Genomic DNA, 13,316 nt, shown 5'->3' on the forward strand with positions numbered 1-13,316 from the left:
CATGTACTAGGTCAGGCTCTGGTTTCCCATTTGATAAGATATTGTTATTCAGGACTAATATTTGTTCTTTTTTTTTTTTTTTTTGAGGTAGGGTTTCTCTGAGTAGTTCTGACTGTCTTGGAATTCTCTCTGTAGAGCAGGTTGGCTTGAGCTCACAGAAATCTGCCTGCTTCTACCTCTTTAGTGCTGACTGAAGGCATGTACCACTAGCATGTAGCCACATTGGATTAATATTAAGGAATTACTATCTTTTATTAAGCCACAACTGTATAGTTTTTAGATATAATATGACTTAGTAGCCCTGCCAAATTATGCAGAAAGCTTTGCTAAATTGAGATTACTGTAATAGTATCGTTCATTTTGAAACTCAAGTTGTTTTATTTCATTTTTCTATTAAATGTTTTTGCTAGCCCACTAAATAAAATTAAAAATTTAAATTTTCATACCTTGTTACTGCTCCAGAAAATATTCTTTCAATAATTCTATTTGATGAAGCTAAATATAAATAAGAATTACAGTTAGTTAGAAATATTCCTAAACAATTTGTTTTCATTTCCCCTCAATTAGTACTTCTCATATGCGTATGTGTGTGGAGCTGCCCTGGGTCGTGGGTAAACTACCACTGGGGAAATACTTACAGGAAAGTGAGAATCTCCTCTGTCAGGGTGGGACCTTGGGCTTCCTACCTCCGTTTGTGCAGTAATTTTGTTTGCCAAGATCCCAAATTCTTTCTTACACATAATTTATACTTTTTAGAAGACTGAGGTAGGTTTAAGCTATCAACCACTGATTTAAAAAAAAAATCAGGCAAATGAATGTACCTGACATCTGTTTAGGTATTTATATAGTTGAGTTCTAAGTTAATTCTGAACATCCTGACAACTAAGACAAAAATACACAAAATATGTATTGATTTTGTTGTCTAATGAAACAAGACAAAGTTTCTTCTAAAATAAGACAAATTTTATCCTAATATTAAATTAAAGGGACACTGATTGCTTCGTTTTATATTGTTACAGGAACTGCACAAAGTAAAATGGAGAATGCTTCCAAGCAGCTTTAGAGAAGACTCTAAGACATAAACACACTTTTCTCATATCCCATTCAATAACAGTCTAAGATACAACATTCAAAAGAAACCCCATCACTGAATGTTTGTTGTTGCTATTGGTTCTACTGGGGAACTGAACATGCTAGGCAGTTAACCTACTACTGAGCTACATCCCTGGTAACAATCTTTAAATAGTATGTTGGTTTTTTATGACAGACCTTAGAAAATATATAGCAGTATACCTTTACTAATTCAAAATAGCTAAAAGGAGGGGGTGGGGAGGGGGATCAGGAGGAAGGGAAAGAAATAAGAGGAGAGAGGAGAGAAGGGATCTCTAGACCTGTTATCTAACAAGTACCCCAAGAAATGGACTGCATACTAAAATTTCAGGACTACCAATAGAGGACTGCAGCTCCCAGTGTCTATTATTCTGCTAAGAGTTAGGTACAGTCAACATAAAGCCAAGTCAATTTGGTTAGGAAAATTAGAAATGCACCAAGAAAATGTGTCAAGATAGCCATGCCTAACCACATATGTAGTCTCTGTACTTTGTTGATTTTTGATTTATTGAATAAATATTTTGTACTACAGAGAAAAGTACATAGAAAACAGCAAAAATATTAAATTCTAATGATACATCTTTTAAGCCAATTTAATTTTATTTTCTGTGTATGAGTGCTTTGCCTGCATGTATGTACATGCATCACATGTGTGTCTGTTGCCCATACAGGCCAAAAGAGGGCACCATGTCCTTTGGCACTAGAGTTACAGACATTTGTGAAGTGCTACATAGGTGGTGGGAAGGGAGCCTGTGTCTTAAGTGCTGAGCCAGCACATTTGCCCCTTCATGTCTTTTAAAAAGGTTGTTTTAGCTTTGGAAGGTTTAAACTAAAGAGTGGTCTGAAGCTGAGTTAGGTGAGTGGACAAGAATGTAGATAGATTTTCAGTGTCCCCTCCATCGTGTCATTAACATTGATTTAGTTTGTAAATACAATATTAGAAACGATGGCAGTAAGAACAGGAGGGAGGCTTTAGAGCAATAGACTGTACTCTAGAAGCTGGCTCACAAACATGGTTAACAGGGAAATGCATAGCTAATACAGCTGATCTGAGACACTTATGAATGTGGTAATCTGTGCTATTTTGATGATAGAAAGATTATGACTACCTGAAGGATGAAGGCAATAGTATTGATATGTTTATCAAATAAGTAGCTTGAGTATTTGCTCATAATTCCTGTTTGGTACCAAAGAATTTAAGAAAGAACCTTTTTGGTTTCCCTACCTTACCTCCATTGACAGGGTCTACATTGCCCAGGGTGTGTTCCAAATACTGGTTTACAGAAATCCTCCTGCCTCAGCTTCTTCAGGATCTGAGACTATAGGCCTGGGCTACTGTGTTTGGCTCAAAACCACACCAGACCAGACCAGACTAGACCAGACTATTCCAGAACAAACCAAACCAAATCTTAAGTTTCTTAAATGTGCAAAGCGCTATGAAACTTGATGATCAGATAAAACTGGCTATATATGGTGGAATGCAGCTTAATGGTAGAGCTTTTCTTAAGCACATATGAGGCCCTGGGCTTAAAATACCCAGTACTGTAAAAAATCAATCATTCATTAAGTGGGGCTTGTCACATTCCATATTCGAAATGACAGAAACAAAATTTAGCACACTAAAGATTTGTCTCTAAAATAACAAAGCCTGATTCAAAAATTGCTCAGAAGACATTTAAAGATAGAATAAGGATAATCTTATGAGAGAAGAATGAATCAATATACCTTGGTACTTAGTAGAAAATATTACATAGGGGGTTGCAAGATGGCTCAGCAGTTTAGAGCACTGACTGTTCTTCCAGAGGTCCTGAGTTCAATTCCCAGCAACCACATGGTGGCTCACAACCATCTGTAATGTGATCTGCTGCCCTATTCTGGTGTGTCTGAAGACAGCTAAAGTGTACTCAAAAAGATTATATAATAACATAAATGTTATATAAACAAAGATTGAGCTTTTAAGAAAAAGAATATTAAATATCAGGGACCAACAAGAGTCAGGGCAGCTTAGTTTACATACTGAGTTCCAGGCCAGCCATGGGAACGTAGAAGGGGGTCAGGAGAAGTTCATTTTTAGCATTGATAGAAATATTAAGTGAGAAAGTTTTCAAATGGACTTGCATCTAATTATCAGCTTAATGATACATACTACTACAAAGACTTCCAGCTTTCGAAACTGTGGTTACTTACCGCCAAACTCCTTTGGTCTCTAAGTTTAAAAAATGATCTTTGGCTATGCATGGTGGCTCACACCTTTCACCCTGACACTGGAGAGGCACAGGCAGGCAGTTCTCTATGAGTTTGAGGCCAGCCTAGTCTACAGAGTAAAAAAAAAAATACCTTTGTACATTCCCATTTAAAAATGATTGGCCCTATAAAGAAACTTAAGGAATTTAAGAAAGGGAATTTCTCATAGCAAGGAGAGACAATTTATATAACTTTAAAAATAGGTTTACTTTAACATCAATAGAACCACTCACCCTGGTCATTGTATCGAGAGAGATCAGCTTGGCTGATGTACAGGTCATGATCACCATCTAGTTCCCAGAATTTACAGTAAATGACATAGAAATGTTCATAAGAGAAGTAATCTGTGATTTGGTTTATATCTTCTTCTTCCTCCAAAAGGGCCAGAGTCTGAAACGGTATGAATAAAATAATTAAATTTTAAATGATATTCAATTAGCTTTGACCATTATAGTCTTGAAAATTTCTGTTCATTAACTTAAAATTTTTATTTTGGGACAAACCAGGAATTGTTTGTGTGTGTCCGTGTGTGTGTCCATGTGTCCGTGTGTCCGTGTGTGTGTATGTGAGTCTGTGTGTGTGTGTGTGTGTGTGTGTGTGTGTGTATTTATGTTTGTGTGGTCTGAGACAGGTTTTTCTGGGTAGCTCTGGCTCTCCTGGAACTTGCTTTGTAGACCAAGCTAGCCTCAAATTCAGAGATTCACCTACCTATGCCTCCTGAGTGCTAGGATTAAAGGCATGCACTACCACTGCCTGGCCAAAAGAGTAACTTTTTAATAAACAGTTTTATAATAAACAGCCCTCTACTATTCATGTTCATAAACTAAGAGTCTTTACTTTTTCAAAATTATATGAGCAATATTAAGAAGAATGGGAAGATGCATATAATGTCTGGAATAAGCTTTATTCATGTATACAATTGTAGGTATATATAGTGGCCCGAAGCAGAGGGCAGTGGACAGAGCTAAGGGCTCTGAGCTATTCTCTGAGTTTGTACCTCCAGTGGAGACTCCAGGAATATCATTTAAATGGGTAGAAAAATTAAAACATTTTAATAAATGAAAAACTTTAAGAAAACTTAATAGAAAAACATCAAGAATAAATATAAATGGGCTAAATCTCCTTTTTTTAAAATAAAAGATTTATTCATTATATAAGTACACTGTAGCTGTCCTCAGACACACCAGAAGAGGGCATCAGATCCCATTTCAGATGGTTGTGAGCCACCATGTGGTTGCTGGGAATTGAACTCAGGACCTCTGGAAGAGCAGTCAGTGCTCTTAACCGCTGAGTCATCTCTCCAGCCCTGGGCTAAACCTCCTTATTAAAATATTTTTGATCATATAAAAATCCCTCAAAACAAATATATATTTTCCATAAGAGATATGTCTAATGGGGCTGGCGAGACTGCTCAACAGTAAAGGTGTTTGCTACTAAGCATAATGAATTGAGTTTGATACCAGGGTCCATCTGTGGAAGGAAAGAACAGACTCCTAATCTTTACTTTTGACCTTTACCTGATCACACATATCACACACAAATGTAGTAAAAAAAATTTAAAAAGAATAATGTCCAAAATAAAGAAGGCCCATAAAAGACAAGTGTACATAAAAAGAAAAACAGCTAACAATATTAAGTGGAAATAAAGTAGAATGAGAGGCAGAAAACACAACAGACAAAGAGCACTCACTATCTTGTGATATAAATGTATTGCTCTGATTGTGGTGCTTGAATAGTGCCATGGAAGTGGCACCATTAGGAGGTGTGGCCTTCTTGGAGGAAGTGTCACTGTGTAGGCGGGCTTTGAGGGCTCTGAGTATTCAAACTCCACCCAGGGCAGAAAAGACCCTCCTCCTGGCTGCCTGCAGAAGATAGTATTCTTCAGCTAATTCTCCAGCACCATGTCTGCCTGGATGCTGCCATGCTTCCCACCATGATGATAATGCACCGAACCTCTGAAACTGTAAGCCAGCCCCAATTAATACCGTCCTTTGTAAGAGTTGCCTTGGTCATCGTGTTTTTACAGCAATGCAACCCAAATTAAGACACCAATAAATTATTTTTTAAAAGGTTTACAATAGGAAGTGATTTTGTATCGCTTCTCGGCCTTTTGGCTAAGATCAAGTGTAGGAAGTGATTTTGTAAATTGAAAAAATTCATTAAATTATATAAGCTGTTTAATGGAATATTATGAAGTAAGCAAACTAAGTTATGGTCTCCATATCACAAGGAAAACATGGTGTAAGTATACATCAGCTCCTGCTGTTGGTTGTCACCCTGCTCTGCTTGGGTCCCTAACAGCAATAGCATGAAGAAAGGACGGACAAACAGGCACACATACAGGAAAGCTGGGATCTGGTGGGATCTCTGGCACTACCCTGGAACCTCAGTTTGTTTATCAGGTACAGCACGGGGTGGTGGTAGGGGTTTAGGATAGTCTCTAGGTCAGCCATACCAGGCTATAAACATCCCAGAGGAGAAAGTCACAGTTGCTAGCTCTTACACACAGATGAATCATCCATGTTTACACATACTTGGACTCAAGAAAAGCTTTGCCATTTCTCTTGAACCTAGCCCATATGGCAGTTTCCCATGGGCCATCTGCTTTGGGAGTCCTCCACAGGCTCTGCCCACTGTCCTAACACCCATCCACTCAGGACTCACTCAAGGGCTTCCTCTGCTCCCAAGTTAGCGAATATGTAAAAGAAAGGATGAACTTGGTTTTTAAGGCTTAATTTAACAGCATCTATTAAAGTATCATTTGATCCAGGATTTTTTTTTCCTTTAGTAGTCTATTCTAGAGAAATTGTTATTCATATACTCAGAAGAGTAAGGTTCAAGGATCCATCATTGTAATAGAAAAAAATATAAAAGTGCCCTAAGCCTCAATATAACCAATATGACCAATTCCAGCATAGCCATACAATCAATCATGCAGAACAGATGGACAGAAATAGAAGGAATCCTAAGACATTTTTAAGAGAAAAGAAAACCCAACTAAATTTATAAAGTAGTATGTATCCTCCCACATGCTGAAAGGCACTTGCTGCCAATCCTGATTCCCTGAATTTGATCTGTAAGGCCATATGGTGGGGGAGAACCAGCTCTGGCAACCTGCTTTGACAGGAGCACTTGTATGCTACTCCCACTCGAAACGAATGGATGGATGGATGAAAACATCCCTCTATATAGCATCCCTACAAAACAAAACAATGCACTATGTATATCAATAAGACTACAGGGGTTGGAGAGATGGTTCAGTGGTTAAGTACACTGGTTACTTTTTCAGAGAACCCAGGTTCATTTCCAGCAACCACATGATGGTTCACAACCCCCTGTAATTCGAGTCCCAGGGGACTTGACACCCTCTTATGGCTTCTGAGTGCACCAAGCACACATGCAGTGCACATATGTACTTGCAGACAAATTCTTATATACATAGATAAATGAATAAAATTTAAAATAAGAATATAGATGTATGAGTTCTCTCTATGGGAAAGTGCATAAAATGTGATTTTATGCATAACAGTGATTTTTTTTCCCCCTCCCAAGACAGGGTTTCTCTGTGTTTAGTCCCGGCTATCTTGGAAATCACTCTGTAGACCACACTGGCCTCGAACTCATAGATCTGTATTCCTCTGCCTCCTGAGTGCTGAGATTAAAGGTGTGTGTTACCGTCACCCGTATAAACAATGATTTTTGATTATTCTTTTTACTCTAAGTAGTTTCATAGAACTAGAATATTTTGAGCATTTGTTCATGGACTAAGGAGATGGGTAAGAAGAAAAGAGGAGGGGAAAATAAATCACGCTGTAGAAAGAGAGCATTTGAATTCTGCTGTCAGTTCTTCAGCCTGCTAGCTGTGTGCTTCTGTGCAAGTTACTCAACAATACCAGAGTCTCAAACTATATAATTACAAAAAGTCTTTATTAAAATAATAAAGACTTAGGGGCTACATTGAAGGCTCAGGGAACAATCACACATACAGTTCATATACATATATGCATTGAAATGAGAAATTATAATTTTTGTGTTATTAAGGAAATTATTGTCTTCTTAACCCATTTTAAAAATACCTACTGAGAGTCTAGGTAGGCATCAGATGTTCAATAACTATAAACAATGACTGTGGTGATGACTGTTCATTTTAGAGTAGTGGCTCCTAGTCTTCCTAATGCTGCAGTCCCTTAATACAGTTCCTCATGTTGTGGTGACTCTCAAAAATTACTTTCATTGCTACTTGATAACTAAATTTTGCTACTGTTATGAATTGTAAGGTCGGTATCTGATATACAGGATATCTGATAGGCAGTGTCTGATATGTAAATGGGTTGTCTGATACCCCAAAGGAGTTGTAACCCACAGGCTGAGACTCTGTTATAGAGTAATAAAATCTTTGTTTATCTATTATGGATTGTTAATTTGCCAGGTCTTCAATACCGTGTCTATCTCACATGAAGATAAAGATAGGGACATACAGAGCAATAAGGTACTGTTGTTAGTAGAAGCTTCATTTAGCACAATCCATTTAAAACACTTTTTTTTCTTTCGAGTGTGACTCATTCTATTTTCTTTAATATATTACCTTGGTAAAAGGCTCCCACTAGTGTTCAATATTTTTTTTGATAACTGAATAAAATATCCCTAGCAAGGTAAAGTCATTACTGAAAGAATCAAGTCTATATACTTTCATTTCTTTGGCAAGCCTACTTTCCAACCTAGTTAGTATCATGGGAGCCACTGGCCACTTCCACTAGTTGGAAGTTCTTGAACATGAGGAATATTTTCTGCTTCTGACTTTGGCTTGTGCTGTTGCTGCTTCCTGGAAACCCCTTCCTATTGATATTTTATCTTGATAAACTCCTGATACTCTTCACAATGAAAAGCATTCATTTCTCCTTCTGAGGCTTCTTCACCTTTTATGTACATCTGTCAATTCAGGTGTAGATGTGCATTTCTGTTTTTGTTTCACAGTGTATACCTTCAGGCAGAAATCCCATATTATTTTTATTTTGACAGCCTCTCCCCCACATGGGTAATTGATAAATGCTTACAGCCTGGAAGAAGTGATACTTAAAGCTTTGCAATAGAGTAAGAAAAAAAATTAAGTAAAATTACTAAATTGGTCCTTATATATCTTTATATGAAAGACATACTTGCAAAAAGTTGCTTTTCCTTATCTCTGTCGAAGTAATTTTTCCACTCCAAGATCTGTTGACTGTGTAGAATATTCTCTGAACAACCTGGTTTCAAAAATAAAACAAAACCAATTAAAAGACAAGCTCAGATCTCTAATACCCTACTGAAGGCCAGATTATGAATATCTGTAGAACGAATTTAAGCAACAACTTTTGATGTCAATTACAAATTTAAATAAAAAATAAACTATGTATTTTAACCCTACATATATAGTATAAATTTGCCTCTGTAAGAGAAAAAAAATTCCTTTCATGTTTTCTTTATAGATCTATATTGCACTAAACCAAGAAACTTAAAAGAATTAATACCAAGTAAGCCATTTAAAGAGAGACCCATAACTCCATGTGCCCTAGAGAAATTAGAGACTTCTAACTGGGGGTGGCAGTGGGGAGAGGAAGAAGTCCAGGGCCAGACTGATTCAGCATAGAATTCTGCCAGACCTTCAAAGAAGAATTAATAGCAACATTCCTCAAATTATTCTGCAAAGTAGACACTGGGGGAATATTTTACAATTTTTTTATTAAAGCCACTATTATCCTGATACCTAAGCCATAGAAAGAGCCAAAAGAATTCTATAGATCAATAACCCTCATGAATGTTGATAAAGAGATTCTAAATAAAATACTTGCAATTTAAATCCAAGAACACACCAAGAATATTTTCCATCATGATCAAGTTGGCTTCATTCCAGAGATACAGAGATGATTCAACATATGTAAATCAGTAAACATAATCCACCAGATAGACTTAAAGATAAAAACTACATAATCATCTCATTAGATGCAGAAAAGAAATGCAACATCCCTTCATGATAAAAGTCGTGGAGAGACTAGGAATACAAGGGACGTATGTAATAAAGACAACACTACAGCCAATGTCAATCTAAAAGAAACTCAAATACTTTCTACTACAACCAAGGGCAAGACAAGGATATTTACTCTTTTCAGACTTATTCAATATAGTACTTAGCTAGAACAAAAAGACAGCTAAATGAAGGGACTGCAAAAGGAAAGGAAGAAATCTTTATTTGTAGATGATATATGTATAAAAGATCCTCAAAATCCCACCAGGAAACTTCTATAGCTCATAAACATTTCCAGCAAAGTATCAGGATACAAAACTGATACACACACACACACACACACACACACACACACACACACACACACAAATCAGTAGCCTTTCTATATACAAATGACAGTTTGAGAGAGATCAACTATCTGTTACAATAGCCTAAAATTTGTTGGGTATAACTCTAATTAAGCAGTAATAAAAACCTTAAGCCATTGACAAAATACACTGAAGAGATCAGAAGATGGAAAAAAATTCTCCCATGCTCATAGATTGGTAGGATTATTATTGAAAAGTGATCATCTTATCAAAAGCATTCTGCAAATTCAATCCCCGTCAAAATTCCAACAAAATTCTTCACAGAAATTTATTTAAATTTCCTATGGAAAGAGTAAAAATGCAGGATAGCTAGAACAATTCTGAGTAATAAAAAACTTCTGGAGGTATACGCCATCTCAGATTTCAGTTTATCCTACAGAGCTCTAGTGATAAACACAGCATGCTATTGTCATAAAAACAGACATGCTGATCAATGGAATTGAAGATACAGACACTTTTGTACATCTGACTTTGACAAAAAGGCAAAAAATACACACTGGAAAAATAAGACATCTTCAACAACTGGTGTTGGATAAACTGGATGTTGCATGTAGAATACATCAGATCCATATTTATCACTCTGTATAAAACTTGAGTTAAAGATCAAGGACCTAAACACGAGAGCAGATATCCTGAATCTGGTAAAATGAAACTGGGGAATATACTTGCACTAGTTATCACACGGAAGGGCTTTCTTAATAAGACAGTGATAGCACAGGTACTGAGACCAGAAATAATAAAAGGGACCTCATGAAGTTGAAAAGCTTGTGTATGGCAAAGGGCATTGTCATTTGGGGAAGCAGCAGCCTACAAAGTGGGGCAAGATCCTTACCAATTATACATCTGATAGAGGATCAATATCTAAAATAAAAAAATCAAAATTACAGAGCAACAAGAAACAACCCAAATGAAAAATGTGGTACAGAATTAAGCAGAGCATTCTCAAAAGAGGAAACACATTGCTGAGAAACATTTAATGATGTATTCAACATTTTCAGTCATCAGAGTAATACAAATTAAAACTGCTTTGAGATTTCATCTTACCATAGTCAGAATGGCCAAGATCAATGAAACATGACAACACATGCTGGCAGGGATGTGAGGAAAGGAAACATCCATCCATCCATTGCTGGTGGGAATGCAAGCTAGTAAAGCCACCTTGGAAATCAGTGTATCAGTTTCTCAGGAAGCTGGGATCATTCTACCTCAAGATCCAGCTATACTAGGCTTGGGCATTTACCCAAAAGGACTCTACATCCCACTACAGAGACTTGCTCATCTATGTTCATTTTTTTTTCTAGTCATCCAGAAATTGAAAACAGGAAACATGCTCATCAACTGATGAGTGAGTAATGGAAATGTGGAGTATTTACACAATAGAATACTACTTAGCTGTTAAGACAATTAAATTATGAAATTATCATATAAATTAATGGAGTTAGAAAAAAAATGATTCTGAGTGAGGTAACTCAGATCCAAAGAGACAAATATTGTATGTTTTCTCTTATATGTGGATGTTAGCTTTTAAGCCTTCAATATGTGTGCTACAATCTGAAAAAGTTAAACACTTGTTCTTTGTTTGACAAAGGAGCTAAAACCATTCAGTGGAAAAAAGATAGCATTTTTAACAAATGGTGCTGGTTCAACTGGAGGTCAGCATGTAGAAGAATGCAAATTGATCCATTTACCTTGTACAAATCTCAAGTCCAAGTGGATCAAAGATCTCCACATAAAACCAGTACATTGAAACTAACAGAAGAGAAAGTGGGGAAGAGCTTCAGACACATAGGCACAGGGTAAAATTTCCTGAACAGAAGAACACTGGTGACATTTGCTCAAGATCAAGAATTGACAAATGGGATCTCATAAAATTACAAAGCTTCTGTAAGGCAAAGGGCACTGTTAATCAGACAAAATGGCAATCAAGAGATTGGGAAAGGATCTTTACCAAATCTACATCTGATAGAGGACGAATATCCAATATATACAAAGAACTCAAGCAGTTAGACCTAAGAGAATCAAATAACCCTATCAAAAATGGGGTACAGAGCTAAACAAAGAATTCTCAACTGAAGAATATCAAATGGCTGAGAGGCACTTTTCACCATCCTTAGTCATCAGGAAAATGCAAATCAAAACAACCCTGAGATTCCACCTAACACCAGTCAGAATGGCTAAGATCAGAAACTCAGGTGACAGCAGATACTGGTGAGGATGTGGAGAAAAAACAACACTCCTCCATTGTTGGTGGGATTGCAAGTTAGTACAACCACTCTGGAAATCAGTCTGGCAGTTCCTCAGAAAATTGGACATAATACTATCTGAGGCCCCAGCTATACCACTCTTGGGTATATACCCAAAAGATGCTCCAAAATATATCAAGGACACATGCTCCATTATGTTTATAGCAGCCTTATTTATAATAACTAAAAGCTGGAAAGAACCAAGATGTCCTTTCAACAGAGGAATGGATACAGAAATGTGGTATATTTACACAATGGAGTACTACTCAGTTATTAAAAACAATGACTTCATGAAATTTTAGGCAAATGGATGGAACTAGAAAATACCATTTTGAGTGAGGTAACCCTATCACAAAAGAACACCCATGGTATGCATTCACTGATAAGTGGATATTAGACCCAAAGCTTGGAATACCCAAGATACAATCTACAGACCACATAAAGCTGAAGAAGTTGGAAGACCAAAGAGTGGATGCTTCAGACCTTCTTAGAAGGGGGAACAAAATATTTATAGGAGGAAATACAGAGACAAAGTGTGGAGCAGAGACTGAAGAAAAGGCCATCCAGAGACAGCCCCACGTGGGGATCCATCCCGTATACAGTCACCAAACCCAGACAATATTGTGGATGCCAAAAAGTGCATGCTGACAGGAGCCTGATATAGCTGTCTCCTGAGAGGCTCTGTGAAAGCCTGAAAAAGAGTCAGATGCTCTCAACCACTCATGGACTGAAACAGGGTCTGAAGGAGCTGAAGGGGTTTTCAACCCCACAGGAAGAACAATATTAACTAACCAGACCCCCCAGAGCTCCCAGAGACTAAACCACCAACCAAAGAGTACACATGGAGGGACCCATGGCTCCAGCCACATATGTAGCAGAGGATGACTTTATCAGGCATCAATGAAAGGAGAAGCCCTTGGCCCTGTGAAGGCTCAATACCCCAGTGTAGGGGAGTTCAGGGTGGGGAGATGAGAGGGAGTGGGTGGGTGGGGGAGAACACTCTCATAGAGGCAGGGGGAGGGGGGAAGGGATAGGGGGATTCCAGAGGGGAAACTGGGAAAGGGGATAACATTTGAAATATAAGTAAAGAATATATCTAATAAAAAAAGAAAAAAGAAGAAAAGTACAGAGTAAAGACTAGCAGGGAGAAAAGGTTCTCCAAAGGAAGGAGAAATAAATATATTGGTATGGAGAGACAAAGGAGAAACTAGAAATAAAAGGATTAAATAGGAAGAAGGATGGAAAAGAAGGGCAAAGGAGGGAATATATGGAGGCACAACTAGCACTAAAGGATATTTAAAAACTATATGGAAATCTATACTGTAGAAATATTCTAAAATATATTCATAT

The 13,316-nt window shown here is 37.3% G+C and overlaps 1 protein-coding gene across 2 annotated transcripts in view; it reads right to left on the minus strand.

Annotated features, from left to right (window-relative positions):
• Nucleotides 1-13,316, minus strand: part of PPP2R3A (protein phosphatase 2 regulatory subunit B''alpha) — a 133,782-nt gene that overhangs the window by 25,021 nt on the left and 95,445 nt on the right. For both annotated transcript variants that reach the window (XM_080934442.1, XM_080934443.1), the window contains 3 exons: nucleotides 8,511-8,597; nucleotides 3,588-3,744; nucleotides 447-495 (listed from right to left, as the gene is read on the minus strand). In XM_080934442.1, coding sequence (XP_080790568.1) covers nucleotides 447-495; nucleotides 3,588-3,744; nucleotides 8,511-8,597 — 293 coding nt within the window. The remainder of the gene's footprint in view (nucleotides 1-446; nucleotides 496-3,587; nucleotides 3,745-8,510; nucleotides 8,598-13,316) is intronic.

The sequence above is a fragment of the Micromys minutus genome (assembly GCF_963924665.1).
Source record: "Micromys minutus genome assembly, chromosome: 21".
Classification (NCBI taxonomy): domain Eukaryota; kingdom Metazoa; phylum Chordata; class Mammalia; order Rodentia; family Muridae; genus Micromys; species Micromys minutus.